General features: G+C 44.1%; 3 protein-coding genes and 2 long non-coding RNA genes across 14 annotated transcripts in view; 2 read left to right on the top strand and 3 right to left on the bottom strand.

Moving 5' to 3' along the window:
- Positions 1-427: 427 nt before the first annotated feature.
- cbx1b (chromobox homolog 1b (HP1 beta homolog Drosophila)) lies at positions 428-3,714 on the bottom strand. 2 transcript variants are annotated; one of them, XM_086137868.1, is made up of 7 exons: positions 3,509-3,713; positions 2,518-2,600; positions 2,192-2,273; positions 1,591-1,747; positions 1,291-1,444; positions 1,082-1,176; positions 428-945 (listed from the first exon to the last, which is right to left on the bottom strand). In XM_086137868.1, the coding sequence occupies exons 3-7, from the start codon at positions 2,238-2,240 to the stop codon at positions 804-806; spliced, it is 597 nt and encodes a 198-aa protein (XP_085993994.1). In that variant the 5' UTR covers positions 2,241-2,273; positions 2,518-2,600; positions 3,509-3,713; the 3' UTR covers positions 428-803. The 2 variants fall into 2 exon arrangements, with proteins under 2 accessions (XP_085993994.1, XP_085993995.1); XM_086137869.1 differs by lacking the exon at positions 2,518-2,600 and having other exon boundaries at positions 3,509-3,714.
- Positions 1,324-8,908, top strand: snx11 (sorting nexin 11). 2 transcript variants are annotated; one of them, XM_086137866.1, is made up of 7 exons: positions 1,324-1,472; positions 5,264-5,369; positions 5,622-5,708; positions 6,498-6,598; positions 6,859-6,954; positions 7,432-7,659; positions 7,888-8,908. In XM_086137866.1, the coding sequence occupies exons 2-7, from the start codon at positions 5,355-5,357 to the stop codon at positions 8,513-8,515; spliced, it is 1,155 nt and encodes a 384-aa protein (XP_085993992.1). In that variant the 5' UTR covers positions 1,324-1,472; positions 5,264-5,354; the 3' UTR covers positions 8,516-8,908. The 2 variants fall into 2 exon arrangements, with proteins under 2 accessions (XP_085993992.1, XP_085993993.1); XM_086137867.1 differs by lacking the exon at positions 1,324-1,472 and adding an exon at positions 4,110-4,311.
- A 1,424-nt stretch (positions 8,909-10,332) lies between these two features.
- LOC147189962 (uncharacterized) lies at positions 10,333-15,232 on the top strand. Of its 5 annotated transcripts, none has more exons than XR_015104111.1 (5): positions 10,333-10,420; positions 11,117-11,199; positions 13,360-13,426; positions 13,666-13,724; positions 13,994-15,232. It is a non-coding gene; the product is annotated as an uncharacterized LOC147189962 (long non-coding RNA). The 5 variants fall into 5 exon arrangements; XR_015104110.1 differs by having other exon boundaries at positions 13,991-15,232; XR_015104113.1 differs by having other exon boundaries at positions 13,360-13,454; positions 13,991-15,232.
- LOC147189961 (uncharacterized) lies at positions 13,322-15,378 on the bottom strand. The gene is made up of 8 exons (XR_015104109.1): positions 15,234-15,378; positions 14,785-15,053; positions 14,101-14,260; positions 13,955-14,018; positions 13,769-13,870; positions 13,660-13,706; positions 13,515-13,574; positions 13,322-13,436 (listed from the first exon to the last, which is right to left on the bottom strand). It is a non-coding gene; the product is annotated as an uncharacterized LOC147189961 (long non-coding RNA).
- A 919-nt stretch (positions 15,379-16,297) lies between these two features.
- The window catches only part of skap1 (src kinase associated phosphoprotein 1), a 30,546-nt gene continuing 28,182 nt past the window's right edge, over positions 16,298-18,661 (bottom strand). For 2 of the 4 annotated variants that reach the window (XM_086138664.1, XM_086138667.1), the window contains exons 12-13: positions 17,439-17,542; positions 16,298-16,546 (exon numbers count right to left, since the gene is read on the bottom strand). In XM_086138664.1, the coding sequence (XP_085994790.1) occupies positions 17,450-17,542 (93 nt within the window). In that variant the 3' untranslated portion in view covers positions 16,298-16,546; positions 17,439-17,449. Of the gene's footprint in view, positions 17,256-17,438; positions 17,543-18,661 lie in introns of all 4 variants that reach the window. The other 2 variants (XM_086138665.1, XM_086138666.1) reach the window with 2 other exon arrangements.

The following is an 18,661-nucleotide window of genomic DNA, read 5'->3' as shown; positions in this document are numbered from 1 at the left end:
AGAAGCATTTTAAAACGGTACACGTGTCCTACGATCGTTACCACGCCTTGGAAGCGCGTCAGGTCTCGACGAAGGTAGGCAGTGATTTCCTGATGACAAACTCTTGTGACGACTTTTTTTCGGTTTCGTTAATCTTAAGAGCCATTATGGCTGTTTCTGCTCATGACATGGGTGTGTAATTACGTGGGTATGCGGTAACGGGTCCATCATAGGTTGGGCAACCCCTGATGTAGAACGATGAAACTCCCAACTTTGAATTTTGTGTTAATTGCCCCCCAGTCAACTCTTGTCCTTACTTTGTATCTTCAACATTCAAATAAATTTATGAATGATAAGTTATCAACATTATTGGCAGAAACGGAAGGCCCCAAACGTTCAAATTCTGCTTTGCCGTGGCGCAACCGATGTCCACCCTGAGACAAAGGCATAACAAAAAGTGATTTTATTGTCCAAAAAATGACAGTGAGACATGGAAAAACAACAATAACCATCACCAAGCACGTAGTCATCACGGCAAACGAATCATCATCGGAACACGACGGCTAAGATGGAAAGAGGAAAAAAATACATATATATAAAATGGCACATAAGCATAATGGTAAAAGGTGTGAAATGGCAAAAGTTTAACACTGCATGGACACGGTGTCATGCAGGATGACAGCGTTCTAAACACATAAAATCACAACCAACGTCAGACTAACCGTGAATCGTTTAACCCCACTCCCTCCCTTTAAGCTCAAGGTCACTCCTCCTTCGGAACCCAAAGTACAACCAAGTTCAAAACTGCACTTTTTTTTGTTTTGTTAGTTTTTCTCATCTTTTTTCTCATCTTCGCTAGGGTACGAATGCCAGGTGAGCCGCTCCTCGTAGAACGAAATGACCACCTGCGGGCACTTGATGTTGGCTTCCTTCGCTGGAACCAGGTCTGCTTCGTCAGAATTTTTCCTTCAAGAAATGTTTTAAAAGTGGAGTGAGAACGCTGGAGAGCGGCACCATGACGACGGTAGGGTTGCAAAAATTTCAAAATTGGAGTTTGAATTTGTAAATAAAGCTGTTGACATTTCATGCGGTGGGTACGAACCACTTCATGAGGAACATGAGCTCTCCCGTCGAATCGGTGGCTCCGATGATTCTCTCTGGGTCCAAGCCTCTGGCAAAGCCCCTCAGCTTCTCTGTCTGACAAAAAAAAACAACCATCAACTTATTTTCGGGTTCTCGTTTTTAATCTTGAAAGTGAGCCAACCAAACAAGTTCAATATCTGTGAATTTCCTGCAGTATTTTGAACTCACATCATCTTTCTTCCTCTTGGATTTACTTTCTTCCCCGTCTCCATCAGCGGACGCCTTTCGTTTGCCCTCGTGCGCCGACTTCTGAGACTGGAGGAACTCTGCGATGAGGTCGGGACAGTCTAGGTTGTCCTCTGGCTCCCATGTGTTATCTTCCCTGCGTGCGTGCGCACACACAAAAAAAGGTGGGCCACACCACAAACGAGACACATACGATACATGTTAACAACACACACACACACACACAAAAACCAACAGCAATCGAAAGTTTTGAATTTAGTGGCGCTCTAAAACGGCACTCACTCCGAGAATCCTTTCCACTTGAGGAGGTACTCCACCCTCCCTTTGACCACCCGCCGATTCAGGACCTTCTCCACCACGTATTCCTCCTCCTCCTCATCTTCCTCGGCTACATCATCCGCCTTCTTGTCCTTCTTCTCGGGCGCAGGCTGCTTACTCTCTGGCAGATGACAATGTACAGTCAGGCATCTAAACGGCGTACATCACAACTGACCTTACCACAGCCCCGCAGATTTTTAGGTGGAACGTGTGTGTGTGTATATTTATATTTTTTGTAAATACACAACAAAAATCAGGACTGTGGTTTTAAGGCGAAAAAATCTCATTAATAGCACTGCAAGCCAACACTAAAGGAAATGCAATCGTGTTAAAATTTCAATATCTTTGAACCATACTCAGGTAATGATTACATTGTACCACTAGAGGGAGCATGTGTACCACATTTTAAGAATCGTTGTGCAGCATTTAAGACATAAATGCTGATTAAAATGCAACAAAAAAAAAAGGGTCCTACCAATAAATTGGAAGGCCAGCTCACATAAAAATGTAAATAAAAATCGGCCAAATTTAGGTGATTTTGTATGACGCGAGAGAATGCCCGAACCTTCTGTAACGCTGGGGCCATCGTTGGGAGTTTCGGTAGTCAGGCTCATACTCTTCTGGGAGACCTGGAGACCAGCAGGGTCCTGCTCAAATTGGTAAGAAAGAAGAAAAGTGCATTGCACACATTACAGCCAATTAATCAGTTTTAATTTACTAAGTCTAGTTGTCGATGAACAGGATACACTATATGAAAAATAAAATATGTAAGTCGAATTTGTTCAGTACCAAGACTCAATTCACTATCAAATGTATATTATTTTATAATATTAAGCCGGGTAATTCTCATGGTATGCTGCTACATTGTGGCAGCAATTTTCCCAAACTTACTTCACAACAAGCAGAAGTTTGCAGAGCGCGATCAGTTCTTCAGAAAGGACGCTTTTAGCGCTTTGACGCCACTCCCGATTGAACTGGCAAAAAAAAAAAAAAATTAAAATTATGTTGCTGAGTTAAAAGAAACCATATATACTTGGCTTCAAGAATTTTTGGTCAGAATATCTGGCCCGCCACGTCATTTTATGTGGCCTGCAAAAGCCAATCAGACCCGTAAACTTCCATAATGCTTCCTAAAATAGGTACCAAAATTTCAAATGCTCCTATGTAATAAATGAAAAAACATTGCGGATACGGATTACAGGCATTTCCATTCATTCCAATGGGTAAAGATGTTTTGACACATTTGTGTTTGCAGGGCTGTACAGCATTTGTAGCAAATTAATAATTTTTGCACTATTAAAATGAAACTGGGGAAATTACCCCAGGCGGAAAAAAAGGACTTTTGTTGAAATGGAAAGCAAAAACTAGTGCGTGTGCATCTAAAAAGCTGCAAGCAACCACCTGTTCAAGCAAGAAGATTGTATGAGAATAACAGATGCAGCAGCAGCTAGTTGGGAGGGTAACAAAATAAACTGGAAACAAAGACGATTTGGGGGCGTTTTATGCGGCTCAGGTCGCCGCTAAGTAACGTGGGGGAATCAAAGCGCTGCACGACAAAGCCGTGCATGCAGGAGGCGGCTAGCATGGAAGGGAGCATTCCACCCTCCATATTGTGTTGTGATGCCTTCACCTCCAGTCCGATGCATCACGTAGTCTGGTGTCATTTAGATTTATACGTAGTGGGGGGTTTTCCGATTAACACGGGCTCCATTTTGATGCAACGATGTGAAGGTGAAGGAGAATGTATTAATTCAAGTGGCTGATGACGAGCTGTACTTGCTCTGTCTGCCTCTCGATCTCGCTCTCTCTCTCTCACACACACACAACACACACACATTGTCTTTTAAAGCACTCGCTTTTGGAGGGAAAAAAATTAACTCACCTCTGACTCGCAGTTCGTTTTTTTCGGGAGACCCCCCTCCCGAAAAGGATCACAGTGCAACGCTAGGGTTTTTATTGTAGCCCAATCGCGTCGGCGATTCAGTGTTTTGCTTTTCCCTACCTGGTAGGTTACACAGCGAGGCTAGCTTTTTGACTAGCTTGGAGCTAAATGTAGCCGAGCGGCCCCGCCCCTTATCGTCTGAGACGAGTGGGGAAGGAAGTGGCGAAAGGCAGGCGTCACACGCATGCGTAATGGCCTTTCACTGGGACACTGCGCTTTTTAATGCCTTTTGTTCACTTTTATTTTTGCGGCGCGAAATTGAAAACAATTTCCACGGTAAGCCAAAGCAGTCATCATACAATTCACTGGGTGGCGCTGGTATTCAAACCGCCATTGAACAAGCAGAATTCGAAGGTTTATTTAGAGACAAGTCTGCACGAGGGGGATTCATGAAGTGCACGGGTGCGGCAAGATGGCGACCTTTTTACATCATAACTACTTTTATTTATATTTTATATGCGTAACACTTATTGTAATGCAATTAGCCAATGCGCATGCGTAAAAAGGGAGGGGTGGTGCTCCCCTCCATCCTTCCACCCACTGACGTCACAATTCGAAGCGTGAGGCTAGCCGGGCTAGCATACAGTAGCTCTCGTGTGACTTGCGAAATGGAGACTGAAGGTGTTGGACTAACAAACCGCCAGACCCGGGAAGCTTTCGGCTCGTGTTTGAGGAACATCTACCAGACGGCTCACTTTAAACCCAATACGCTCGCTTGCCAATTTACAAACACTTTGTGCAAAGTAAGTCCGCCAGAATTAGCTTTTAGCTCCTGTTTGCTTTTTGCGCAACAACAAATACTGTACTGACAGCTTTTCGTAAAGCGCCAACGGACTTAAAGCACAAAATATTCATTGAAAAAACATGTATGGTTAAGTATCACTTTTGTAGTCGTTGTGTCAACTACTTCTGAACAAGTGTGCAGGGTGGCGTCATAAATGACGTTGCAAATCGTTCCAATTTGGCAACAGTTCAGTTTGACATGCTTACCACGAACGAGACAGGTGAGGCATTCAAAACATGCGTTGGTGTAAGAATGATATCTATATTTGAAAAAAAGAACTTAAAAGTAAATTGGTTATTAGACATCGAGTGTGTCCAGCCTAATCCTCTGATTTTGATGCACCACGTGTCAGCAACACAATCTGCTCGTTTTTCAACTCAATCGATTAGTCTCCCTCCTTGGCCTTGTGATGGCCAGCTAGGTCACTGCTCGATGGGCTGTCAGTGTTGTAATGGAAACCACATGGTACAGTTCTTCTCGGATGTGCGTGTCAATGCTGAAGAATCGAACTGAAATTATTACAGTTAAACGAAAGAAATCGGTCAAGAAATGTGCAGAGGTTTAGATGTAAAAATCATTTCATTTCGTGGAAAATTGTCAGGTTTTTTTTTATAGAGTACATTATTGTAGTTTGTACTTTTATTTAGAACGTGTTACATTTTTTATGCCTGTGTTCTTTGAGGGCAGTGGGTGGGTTAAACGCAGTTCCATTTGTTTATGGAGAAATATGATGAGTAAATAGTGTTCGGAGTGACCAATGTGTTCATGAAAGAAAATTATTTCCTAAGTCAAGGCACTGCTGTAGGTGAGCGCCCCCCCCCCTACCCCCAGCATTCACGCCATTCGTCATTTCGTGTGTGACTCGTTAAAGTGCAACGAGAGTGACTTGAACTTCTTTTCTTGCTTCACAGGCTGAGTCATGGTCACACTGCAGCATGTGAATTGAAACCGCTTCTTGTGTCTCATCTCTGTCGGCACGCCAGCATCTTTGCGACAGTGACCATGAACCACGAAGATGTAAGTCACCTTTTCGTATTCGATTTATTGGCCCTACATGCAACACCCCTTCCACCACATGCATTTTTAAGAATCAAGTGTGCCGTGCACTGCGTGTCTTAATGTCCAACATTTATTTTATATGTTTTAAGTAACGTCTTCTTGGTCAAAATTCCAGTTGTAGCATATCAGGCATCCCAGTGTTTTGGACGACAAAAATATAGACCGTAGAAATATTTAAAGGATGCATTTTTTCCCCTCGCCTCAACGTAGGAGTTTGTTGCCGTGCGGGTTCAAGATCCCCGCGTGCAGAACGAAGGCTTGTGGAATTCATACGTGGATTACAAGATCTTCCTCCATGTGAGTGACTGTAATTTGTTTGTTTCAGATTGATTTTGAACGACGACTGTTTGAATTTTGACTGTTTAGTTTTGCTGCTGTTTTTGTTACTGGTGTGACAAGCAAGACCAGCATGAAAACAAAATATAGCTTTTTTTTTTTTTTTTTTTAAGCATGGCTCCTCTCAGTAATCATTAATTATAGATTATCAAGCAAGACATAAAATAGACAATAAACAAATATTGACTTATTTTATTATTCGAAGAAACTATTGAAAAATTATTTAAATATCTTTATAGAATGTCACTTGCTTTAATTCGTCAAACAGCTGGACCATGACATACCACACCTCTTTTTAATCTGAGACAGATGACGTCGGCAGATCGTTTCCTGGCATTGTTGTGGCAACTGTCTGTCTTTAGCACCGCCAAGTCAGCAGCAGTGACAAGCCCCCCACTCCACCCCCGCCCCACCACCCACCCCCCTCGTGATCTTCCGTCACTGTCATCCACTTGACTCCTGACTGTGCACAAATGGACAAAAAAAGAAAAAACGTCATACTGTATCAACGTGAGACAAATCTGAACTGAAAAACAAAATATGTCGTGACCGTGATTGTTGAAGTAGTCTCATGGGACCAATGTTAAAGCGGAGCCGAACTGGTAACTTATGGCACCAATATACAGTAGATGAACAGAAAAAAAGAGGAAACTTCTAGTGAATCTTTTTTTTTTTGTCTACTATGCAACTGACCTGACGACTACTCAGTAGTATTGATGCGAAAGTGTGTTTTGCTTTGTGCGCTTGCAGACAAACAGTAAGGCGTTCACCGCCAAGACGTCATGCGTGCGGCGGCGCTACAGCGAGTTTGCATGGCTGAAGAAGAAGCTGCAGAAGAACGCCGGCTTGGTGTGAGCTTAGCACATTTACTCTTTGGCATCTGCCAATTCTTTTCCGTTTTGATGTCTCTGGCACCACGTGGTGAGCAGCATGGAGCCGAGGAAATGTTTTGAAGCAAGTCGAGGACTTTGACTGAGACAAAAGTAGTGCTTTGCTATCCCCTCGTGGCACCCACAAACCCTTATGGGTGGTGTCAATGCCTTGCATGTTTTTGCTCTTGGCAGCAAGGCGAGATTTCAGAGTTTGACAAGAGATTTTTGTGGTGCTCTAGGCCCGTTCCAGACCTTCCTGGAAAGTCCTTCTTCTCCTTCAGCAATGAAGATTTCTTGGAGCGGAGGCGTCAAGGACTTCAAGTATTTCTGGACAAGTCAGTCCCATCTTCACAGCCAATATTGACTCTTGAGTATTCACCAATACTAAGTACCGATGCCACAAGTACTTCTGATAGGAGCGGTATCCGTGGCTGGTATCAGAATCCTTTGAGTACCTTGAAATAAGGCCGGTATCGGCCCAATGCTGTTGATGGTCTCGGTAGTCGCTCACCCATCGTTTTGTGTGTATTTTTTTTTTGTCTTCTTTTGATTTTTGTTTAGTGTATTATTGTGCACGTTGTTTTTATTTTTTCTGTCGTGTGCTTTTTGAGTGCATTGTTTGTTTTTGCGTGGTGTGGAAGATTTTTTTTTTCTTTTTGTCTGTTTGTATAGGCGTGCTTGTGATTTTAATTTATGTTTGGGGATATTTATGGGTTTGTTTAATGACTTGTTTTTATTTGGGTGTTTGCGTTTGTTGATCTTTTTTTTTTTTTTTTTTTTAATTTTTTTTTGTGCGCGCGTGTGTGTTCCAGGGTGGTGAACATGACTGTGTGTCTGTCAGACAGCCAGCTTCACCTGTTCCTGCAGACGCAGCTGCCCGTGGGGCACATTTTGGACTGCGTGCAAGGCCACACGCCCTACTCGGTGACGGACGCCATCCTGACCTACGCCTCATCCAATCGGGGCTGGGCTCAGGCTCAGGAGGAAGACGCCGTCATCAAGGAGCCAAGTCTCAATGTGTCATACGAGTCCATGGAGAGGTGAGGGCATCGCGATAGCAACCAACTGTTCAGTCTCAACTCATTCGCCGACTCATTGAAAGTTTGGTATTTGGTACGATATTATCTAAAAACGTGAATTTGATGAGATCCCGAAGAACAAATGAACCAATGGTGCTGTCCTCGTCAAGAAAGTAAATCGATAATTTGAGGATGTGAATATTTTCTGTATGTTCCTTAGTTCACCGTTTCAACTTAAAATCTCCACAGCCCGGCTCCTCATCACCCTCGCCCTCACAACAAAGACGTCAGTAGCTTGGTGCTCTCCTCATGCGTCGACGACGACATAAACGAACTGCGCGACACGACTGCCCGGGCCAAAGCCACGTCGGCCATTTTCTACCTGGGAGACGGCCTGGACGAGCGGACGCCGCCTGAAGACGCCACGCACGGGAGCAGTCGCATGGAGACGCCAGTGGAGGTCCACTCTCCTGGCATTGAGGAGAAAGCACAGGTGTTGGTCCTGGTTAGCACGTCTGAGGTGGAGAAGGAACTGGCGACTGAGACGGTCGGTCGAAGCCAGGGAGCCGTAAGCGATGAGGACGCCGCCCGGCTCTCGTCATCCAATGAGAGCATTGTAAAAGTCAGCGATGAAGAAGACATGGTCAACCCAAACTGTTTGGCACCAAACGGCTTCGCCAAGATGTCGCCCGAGGATGACAGCCGCTGGCCGCATGTGTCCGGCGGAACCGCTGCGGACCTCCAAGTGAACGGGAGCACTGACCGGGAGCTGAGTAATTCTTTGGACATCAATTTTGCCGAGAACGACTTCAGCGTGTTGGAGAGCAGCTCCGCTCCCGAGTTAGCCGGCGGAAAGCACTCACCGTTGCCAGACTGAAGACAATGTATGGTTTTTAAAGGATAGGTTGTTGTTGTTGTTGTTTTTTTTTTTTTTTTTAACCGAAACATTTACTTGAATGCTTGATGGGAGGCTCTTCTGCTTTGCCCACCCTTGAAAATATTCTTATTGCCTATAGTTGCCAAAAGATCTGAATTGGAATTGAATCTCCTCCTTTCATGTCAACATTCCATAACACCAAAGCAATACTTTGGTGACACCCCCCCCCCCCTGCTAATAAGGTAATCGTAAATATGGAAAGGAAATCTCATTCACTTTTTTGGAGGTTAAGCTCAGATTTTTTTTGTCTTTTTCGAGACAGTGTGAAAGAAGTTGTACATTTTTTGTGACTTCTGATGTAGAAAAAAACAGTAAAATATTTTTTCTAAATTATACTTGTTGAGAAATTCTTTGACCATCGATTTTGCAACCAAAAAAACCTGCAGAGAATCTGTTGTTATTCATCTTTTTTTTTCAGATTTAAATATTTAAAATTCACTTGAGGGCAGCCTGGTGGTGGACTGGTGAGCTCGTCGGCCTCCCAGTGCTCCGACCTTCCCGTGTGGAGTTTGCATGTGTGAGTGTGGTTGATTATTTGAATACTTACAAGAGAGTTTTAATAAACATTGACCTTCAGAAAATTATCAAATAAAACTGAATTGAACAGAATTGGTTTGTGCTTCAGTTTCCAGTGCAGATCCCGGCCTTCCCGTGTGAAGCCTGTTAGTTCAGCTAATAAATTGAATATTCAGAGAGAAATTTTGTTCGAACATTGGCCTTCAGAAAAGTATATTATAAAACAAAACAGCATTCTAGCTGTGAGCCCGTGGTCCACTGAGGAGTCCTTACCGTCGTGTGTGTGTCTGTCCATGCGCACGCGCACAAACACTCAGACACACACGTCCTTGCGCGTGCAAAAATGTTATATATAATTTTGTCATGGGAGAACCGCACCTATTTCGTTGGAGTGGCCCTCACCACGACAAGTAGGAAGTTGAGAGACAAAAGGGCACAGACACCCCTGGCAGGAGAAATGAAACCACAGTGAGTTGGGCGGATCTCTGCAGATTCATCCCATCCCTGAGCTTTTATTGAAAGTCACATGAATTGCAACAGCATATTCAATCTGAGATTACATGAATTTGCATGGGAACTTCAACACTTGTTTTTTTCAAACATACTTGTTTACTCTGACCATATACGCACCCCTCTCCCTGTCTAAACTATGGTAAAATGAGTGAAATAACACAGCATATTTAATATATATATATATATATATATATATACAGGTATATACAGATATATATATAGGACTAGATATGAGTATGTGTGTAGTTGTGCAGACATGGAGAGAATATATGATTGGAACATTACATTTGATAATATGGTCCATATTGGTCCCCAAAGAATCATGGTGAAATCAAACTTCATTTAATAATGGGCGGGAAACATGGATCGACTTTCTGCAAGGCCCCAATAATTTTTCCCCCTCAAAGTATTCCCTGTCTTCGAGAAGATACACCGATCAATATGCCTCCACCCACCACAACCACTTCCAAAATAAAGTTTACCGAACTACGGAAATGCCTCAATTGAAGGGTTGTCCGAACCAAAATTCTGCAAAGCGCTTTATTGAAGCCGTTGTGGAAGCGCTGTAGAAATCAAAATGTATTCTAACTGGGAAAGTCAATTCCTTTTGTGTTTTTGCATACTTGGCCAATACCATAAATTTGATTCTGATTCCGTTTGCTTGCCAAACGCCTTTGTGGTTATCTGGACAGTAGGGGGCGGCATCGACCAAGGAGACCCAATCCACCAAGAAGAAGAATAAGAACAAGCACAAGAACGTGACCACATCCGGCTCAATTGAGGAAGTGTTTCCGCTTTCAACAAGCCGTTTTCTCAGTAAGTAATTTTAACATTTTAAACTAACTATTCGCCGTTTAGCTGTCAGTGTATTTATGTTGGCAATTGAGAAGCATAATTACGACACGTTGCTCCTGTAATTTATTTGTTGTTACTCACTAACGTCACTGGAAGTTATCGTAAAAAACAACGTTAAAGAGGCCAGTTAGCTAGCACGCCGCTAACAAGTAGACCTCAGCTGCCAATCAAAAGGCAATCGAGAAGAGCGTTTGACTTGAATGTTATTTTTTATGTTTTCCACACCAAATCTGCTGTAACCAGTGGAAGTGTGATGGCTTCACATTTGGCGGCAGATTTGTCTTAAAACTATTCACACAAATGCATCCGTGACTTTTTTTTCACATACTAAATATAAAATTTCAATAAAATATAGGTTGATAATATTCACAAATATACTCCGAATTTTCACACGCAGTTTAAAATTTAAACGTATAGTCGTGATAAATGCACACACAACATAAAAAACAATGAGGGATATCGCAATTGTTCATTGTGTGTCGGGTGTGGCGAGGGGGCCACGAGCGGATCGCTCAGACTGATGTGGTGCGTGTGTAGGCACATTTGGAAATGGATGGGTTGAAAGTAAAAGTCTGCCACTTTATGAATCATGACTCAAATCATTAAAAAAAAAAAAGTTTTTGGAACACTGTACTTTATTTTTTTCTGCCTGACTAGATCGAAGAGGCAACTGGGCCAAAGATGCAGCCGACAGACAAGGAGGACATGCGGAAGGGAGCCCAACCTGCATTTGAACACATGTGAGAATTGAGCCTTGTTGTGTGCTTGGAGAGCTGATGTCTGATGTCACGTCACACCACAAGGTGGAGGTGAGTCCTCCCGCCTGTCTCTCACTCAACTTAAACTTCTGCGCCGTGTACTGCACAACATTGGCAACTACACATGGCATCATCAAGCACTTCTGGAATATGTTTTTAACATTGAGGTAGCCCAAGTTAGTTTAAAACGTTGTCAAGTCAAGTCAACAGTATTTATAGAGCACTTTCAAACAGCCATCGCTGCATACAAAGTGCTGTACATGGAGCAATTTAACATGCACAATAAACAGTAAGACAAATCGGTAATAAAGGCGGTAGAAAGCACCAAACAGTAAAACCAAGAACAAATCTAAGTCATGCTGAGTCGAATGCCAAAGAATACAAGTGAGTTTTGACGAGGGTTTTGAAGATGGGCAGCGAGGAGGCTTGCCGAATGTTTAGTGGGAGGTCATTCCAGAGAGAGGGACCAGCAACAGAAAAGGCTCGATCCCCTCTGAGCCTCAGTTTAGTTCTTGGTACTTCTAATAAAGTCTGGTCCACAGACCTGAGGCGCCGGGCAGGTGTGTAGGGGCGGATGAGCTCAGAGAGGTAAGGTGGCGCGAGATTATTCAGAGATTTGAAAACAAATAAGAGGATCTTGAAAATAACTCTAAAATGAATGGGGAGCCAGTGAAGGGATGCCAGAGTAGGAGTTATGTGCTCCCTCTTACGAGTACCAGTCAAGAGGCGAGCGGCGGCATTCTGGACCAGCTGAAGGCGCTTAATGGAGGACTGGCTGACTCCAAAGTAAAGGGCATTGCAGTAATCGAGCCGGGATGTGACAAAGGCATGAATTACTGTCTCAAAGTGTTCATGTGAGAGGAGAGGTTTTATTTTGGCCAGCTGTCTAAGGTGAAAGAAGCTGGATTTAACAACGGCACCAATTTGCCGATCGAGTTTGAAATCACTGTCCAGTTTAAGGCCCAAGTTTGAGACTGTTGACTTAAGATAAGGAGACAGGGGGCCCAAGTCTACAGGATGGAATGTACAAGGGCCACTGGGACCAAACAATATCACCTCTGTCTTCTTTTCATTGAATCTCAAGAAATTTTGTGTATGTGCGCATATAATATATATATGACTAACTTGGCCCACTTCAATGTCATTTAAAAACTTGACCAGAAGAGTGTGATCATGATGTTGTGGAGTACACGGCACTTAGTTTTTGTCTGAGTGAGAGAAGTCTGACGTGCTCATGTCCCCCTTGGTGTGTCATCACACATGAGCTGGTCAAGCACATGCAAGACTTAAGCTGCTCCCACCTCTGGCCTGTCGTCAGTGTTTGTGTGTGTGTGCAACTTGAACTGGCCCATGCAAACATTGACTGGTAAAATGCTTTCACATTGTCCTGTTTGCCTTTCTGTATAATAAATTGTTGAACTTGAATTCGAGTCTTTGCCTTCCATGACTAAGTCCATCCTCAACTCACTCAAAGCCTTTCATGCTGAGTGGTCACTGCAGCGGAAGACTTCTCAAAGACTTAAGTCTTGAGGAGAGAGTTGCACATCAGTCACTTGTATGGCCACAAGTGTAACACTGCTGTCCCGTTGGTCTCCACATGACTTGAAACTCCAAGAATTGAGCTTTCGGGTCATGTGAAACCGACGGGAACAGTGAAAAGACTGTCTGGTGTGATTGAAGTGCAGCTCTCACCTCAAAACTCAAGTGGGACTTAGAAAATTTTCTGCAAAGCTCGCCCAAACCACACCCAATTTGGCATCCACCAATCACGGCGATGCCCTCATTTGCATAAATGTACATAACCAATCAGAACGCTCTGATTTGCATAGCCACGTCCACTTTCCCATATCCGACCAATCAGATTGCCCCAAATTTGCATATCCACGGCTCAGACCCAGCCAATCAGAGCACACCTAATTTGCATACACACCCTCGTTTCCACCAATCACAGCATGTTATTGCCATGCTCCAGCCATGCCACACCCACTTTCCTCAAAATTTCTGCCCGGGAAAAAATCCCTGAAAAAAATTTTAGAAAATATTTTTGAAAAAGATTTGAAAGAAAGTTATATTTTTGTGATGCGTTTAGGAATGAAGTTGAGAGTTTGTGTTCTTTGTAATCAAGCTTTATTTCTTTTGCAGAACAGACAATCACAAAGCAGAGGAGCAAGTTGGATGGTGGTCGGCTCGTGAGAAGAACGTCGGACAGGTGCGTTGACCTGAGAGGAAAGACATCCGTGAGTTACACGCAAATCAATGTCTTGTGCAGACAAAGATGTTTTTGGCCTGAAACTTACCCTCGAGCGAGACAAGTTGTTGGGTCTTTTGTGCAGGAAGCCGATCATGTTCACTGCTGCCTGAAGGGGGGGGGGGGGGGGGGGGGAGAGATTGTCTTCAACTCTGCGGAGAACATGCTTGTTGAAATGAATTGAGCCTTCTTACCAGCAGATGGCTCCGTCACATTTCGCCTCAGACTCCACCGGCTTCATCTGGATGACAAAGTACAGGTGAGTAGGCACCAATTACGAACCAAAATGCAGTTCCATTTTACCCGAAGCTGCTGCCGCACGAGCTCTTCATTTTTCAACCGATTGATTCACTGGACTTTTGCTGCAACACTTGGGCCAGCATGATCAGCACCAACAGGCCAAGCCTGCCAATGTCACAAACGAGACCCGTCAACTCCTTTTTCATACCTTTGAACGGCAACGTTGAAAATGGAGGCAGCAGTGAAGACCTGCTACAAGCTTGTCGCATTTGTCTCTTTGCCCAGCAGGCGGAGGGTCTGACTGGAAGCTGCACTGCATGCAGAATGAAAGAAAAAGCAGGTGAGTGTGCTTGAAAATTCAATGTGCATTGCTTTTTGTTTGTAGCTTCCGTCACCTGACGGCGTGCATGACATCGTGACGCCACGTTTCCTGAGGGCTTGCACCAGCGCCGCCTCCAACCAACAGTTCCAGGACTTTGATTGGAATTTTGCGACAGGCCCAAACCTCGAGGACGACTCGACTTCACAACGTGTTATCTGGTTCTTCAGCACCACCTGGTGGATGAGAGCGGGACAAACTCAATGCTGAGTAAATATCTTGGGGTCACTCTCCCACCCGTTTCCCCCCCTGGTGCAACACCTGATTCAAATGATCAGATCATCAGCATGGTCGGCGAAAGCCGGACAGCGAATCTGATCATTTGTCTCAGTGTGCGAAAGAGCCCCGCCACCGTTTGATTTTAGCGACAGGTGCGCCGACTTTTTTCTTTCTAGGAGGGCCTGTGGTTAAACCAAACTTTCTCAAATATCTGGATTTGACACCTGTGCTCAATTACGAGTACACCTCTATAAAAGAGTCAGCTTCACTTGTGAAGAGCGCAGAGCTGGACGCTTCTTCAACAGCACGGTGGCCTGAAAGACACTGTAATGTTCGCTCTCGACTCTTAAATATTCAAACCTTCCAAGCATGTGGCTGGGCAACCCCATATTTGGAAGACCCAAACCCCACAGGATGAGACAGAAATGAGAATACACATTTGGGATTTCGTCTGATATGTATTCAAATGTGTCAGTTTTACCTTGTTGCTGTCAATTTGGCCATTCTGTAGAAGATGCAAAGCCTGTGGATAGAAAAGAGTCAAATTAGTTGGGCTTGCTCCAAATGGTTCACAATTTAAATTGCACATTGGAACACACAGCAAGTTTCCCATTTTAAACGCGATTTGAATATTTGTACCTGTGAACAGAAATGGCACAATTAGTATGCACACATGCAGATCAATTCGGTTTTCATTGTGAATTTAAAAATTAGTTTTATCTACTTACCTTCTCGGTGAACGTAGCGTTCCTAGGAAGTTAGAGAAAAAAAGCGTTTGTTACAAGGTCGCAGGAGACGTTAATTGCAATGCTCGAGGAAACATTTTTGCTTTGCATGTTTGCCAGGTGCGAGCACGTTGAACTTGCTGCTTTCCATTCAAAGTGAAAAAATGTGAGTGTTTTAAGAGGCTATTAAAGAGTAAAAAGTCACCTTGTTGGGGTTCTGCGTGATCTTGTGGACAGGCGTGCGGAGCAGGAGCAGCGTGTGGCCGAGCGGTGGCTGTCGAAAGAGAGAAAGAATGATTGCCTCGGTGTCGCCGCTTAAATATGTTTCCGGTGATGACGTCACTTCCGGTTAGAAGAAAAAATTAAAATAGCAAGCGAAGACCCGGACTCGAACTCGAACCGGAGTTCTCCAGTCGGGACTCCAATTCGTATACCATTGAGCCATTGTCTGACAGTTGCCTGAACCGCTTTTACATGAATAGTAAGAAAGAAGGAGAATGTGAAGGGGCAAAACCAATTTGGTTAAACCACGAGTCTCGAAACGGAGTTCTGCAGTCGGGACTCCAATTCGTATACCATTGAGCTATGGTCTGACAGTAAGACAATGCTTTTACGTGTATTTAACAGAGAACGTGAATGTGAAGGTTGGAAAAGATTATAAATGCCAATTCCTGGACTCGAACTTGAGATTATCGGACGGGATTCCCAGTTTTATACCATTAGGCTATAGACTGACAGTTGTACTGGTCGCTTTTACTTATATAATTATTATTACTAGATACTGAACCGTTTAAGTATTTGTAAAGTTATCTAAATACTACCAACCAAACTGCGACCAAAGCCATCTGCGTGGTCGAATGGATAAAGACCTGACGTGGCCCCCGGGCAAGCCGGGTTGGATTCTTGCTCAATTTATAAATGTAGCAGACAGTGGGGCTCGAACCCGCGTCACCTGACTACTACGCGTCCTCTTTTACCATTAGGTCATTCTGCCGCGAAAATTTCCAAAAAATGATGTGATCATAGGTTATTATTTAAACGTGAGCTTTGAGATGGTTAGCATCTTTCGTGGAGTGAGTGAGTGAGTGGCCTCTTGTGTTCTAAACTTCACCCCTCAACTTCGTGACAGCACTCAAACCTAACCCATAAGCCCTCAACCTCAACAGTTTCTCCCCTCCGCTCCCTTCATAATGCCATCCTGAGATCAGGAAAGGGAGTTTGCAAAGCCAACTTGCTTTAAAATTGAAGACGAGCATCACAAAGAGATAGTGTCGTTTTGTTACTTTGCTTTATTGGCGATCGTGAATAAAGTGCTTGAATAAAACACACGTTTCTTGTCTGCTTCAGTCACAAATAAAACATCCGTCTGCACACTTCCAAACGTGGAAGCCAACTTGATTCATTGTTTCAAAATGCTTTGTTGATAAGGGCAACTCCGCTGGAAAGTTGAGACGCAAGTCTTATCTGGGTGGTCTCGGCTGGTCCAAACGGGTCCAGAGGCTGAAGAACATGCAACGGCTAAAGAATCACAGTGAAATCAAACTTCATTTCATATTGGGCAGGAAACATGGAGATCAGAAAAAAAACTACCCTACTATATATATACTACTCTCCTGAATTCTAGCTGAGGACCGTGGTTCACTGGTTAGTGTGTTTACTTCTCAGCACAGAGGAGCAGGGTTCAAACCCGTGTCTGGCTTCCCTATGTGTTGCTTGCATGCTCTCCCTCTACCGGGCTATGTGGTTAGTTGTTTTTAGGCCATTAAAGCCAGCACAACTCTTGCGAGGATAAGTGGATCAGGATGGATGGACATTTATTTGAACACTTTGATAGCATCTTCTCAATGGTGTCGTGTCTCTTTTGTAACAGCAGAGGGCGCCAGAGTTCTTCAGAAGCTCGATTCAATTCGTCTTCGCTTCATCTCATGTGCTTATTTTTATAATGTAGGAGGAAACCTTCACATGCGCAGGAACCCAAAATTCAAACCCTTCAACTGCAATTGTGATGCATAAGCGCTCGCCACATGTTCACTGTCGATCCGTTTTCTGATCCGCTCGTCCTCACAAGCGTCCCAGGGCGTGCTGGAGCTGTCTTCGGGGGACACCCTGAACCGGTTGCCAGCCAATCACAGGGCACACACACAGATTTGATGCGTCTCGCTTGACCCGTTGCACTCTGAATTCAAGGGAAACTCTGCCGCCTGGTGGCCAAGATAGAAACCTGCAACTGAAATCCCCCAGCAGACCTCAAATAGTTCATCGTCTGCAAACTTCATTCGTGAGTGACTGAACACCTGCAGCATAATTGTGTGATCTTTGTCAATAACTCAGATTTTATTTTCAGAAAAAAAAATCCCCCTGTGTTGCCTGTTGTTAGAATTGGTCGCTTTTGGGACTGCTTCGCCCGTACCTTGCTGCGGCTCACAGGATATAGGCCGGGTGCATAAAGTCCTTGGGGACGATCCCCACGACACCATTCAAGTTGCCGATCCACCAGCCATCGATGTTGTATTCCTGAAAGCAATGAAACATAACAGCTGTCAATCATTTTCATTGTGAGGAAGATTGGAGTGTTCGGGACAATTCAAAACGAAAGGGAGACATTTTTTTCTACCTTTTACACTGCGATTCAAAATTAAACCACAATCAACAAAATGCGTCCATATTATATTTAACGATCCAGCAATTGTTAAATATGAAAAGATTAACTCGTGTTGCCTCGAGTCCTAAAATGATATTTGTGCCGCACAATATGAAAAAAAAATTAACTTTAAATGAAAGAATTTAGCCTGCGGCGGCAGAAGGACAACTCGATGTTAATTGGTTCTTGATTGCATAACTTGGTTTTAATTGCTGTTGTTTTTGTTGGAGCTGTTGGAGAAGGAGGAGACGTCAACAGAAAAACAAAACCAAAAAAATTACAATAATGCAATGTGGACCTTTAAGTTCCTATAAACGGTACATCTTGATCAGTATATCACGGTCAATTTCAGACAGTATTTTGTTGGCTACTTTTTGGGGGAAATGCTTTCAATGATATTAATTAATCGAGAACCATGAAAACAACGGACATTATAATTATTGTTAGTTGTATGAACGGGAGATATCGTATCAGACAGTTCACCGATATTTCTCTTGTTCGCGTGTCTCATCAGCGGGCGAACTTTCGGCTGTTTGAAAATGACGACTGGCCACGCTCAAACTCAGCTCGGGGGCAAACGTCAAGTGACAGCAAGCATGCGCACATTGGATCAAATTTTGGCACTAGCTCTCTGTCCATCAATGGGCTCAGCATGATGTCGAGGAAGATGTCCGCAATGGCGGCGGTCTTGGTAGCGAGTCATCAGGGAAAATGGGGGGTGCAAGGGGGGGGGGGGGGGTTGGCCATAGAGAGAGATGAGCAGCGCAGCACTCTCGCAGCGACAAGAGAATTGTATTTATCTGCGCCGCCCATCTGTGCAAAACACTTTCAAATTCTCCCCCGGAAAGGTCTTTTGGATTATCGGCGGCACCATTTTAATACGAGAGGGGCGCGGTGCGAGGCGGGGTGGCGGAGCCAACGGCTGCGGGAGTCTGTCAGGCGTGCAGAGTCCATCTTCCTCGCGCTCGCAACGGGTTCATCCAGAGTACACC

This window comes from Hippocampus guttulatus, chromosome 19 (assembly GCF_054856545.1).
Source record: "Hippocampus guttulatus isolate MCC_2025c chromosome 19, RoL_Hgut_1.0, whole genome shotgun sequence".
NCBI lineage: Eukaryota > Metazoa > Chordata > Actinopteri > Syngnathiformes > Syngnathidae > Hippocampus > Hippocampus guttulatus.
The sequence above is the reverse complement of the archived record's forward strand: the minus strand, read 5'-3'. Positions and strand labels throughout refer to the sequence as shown.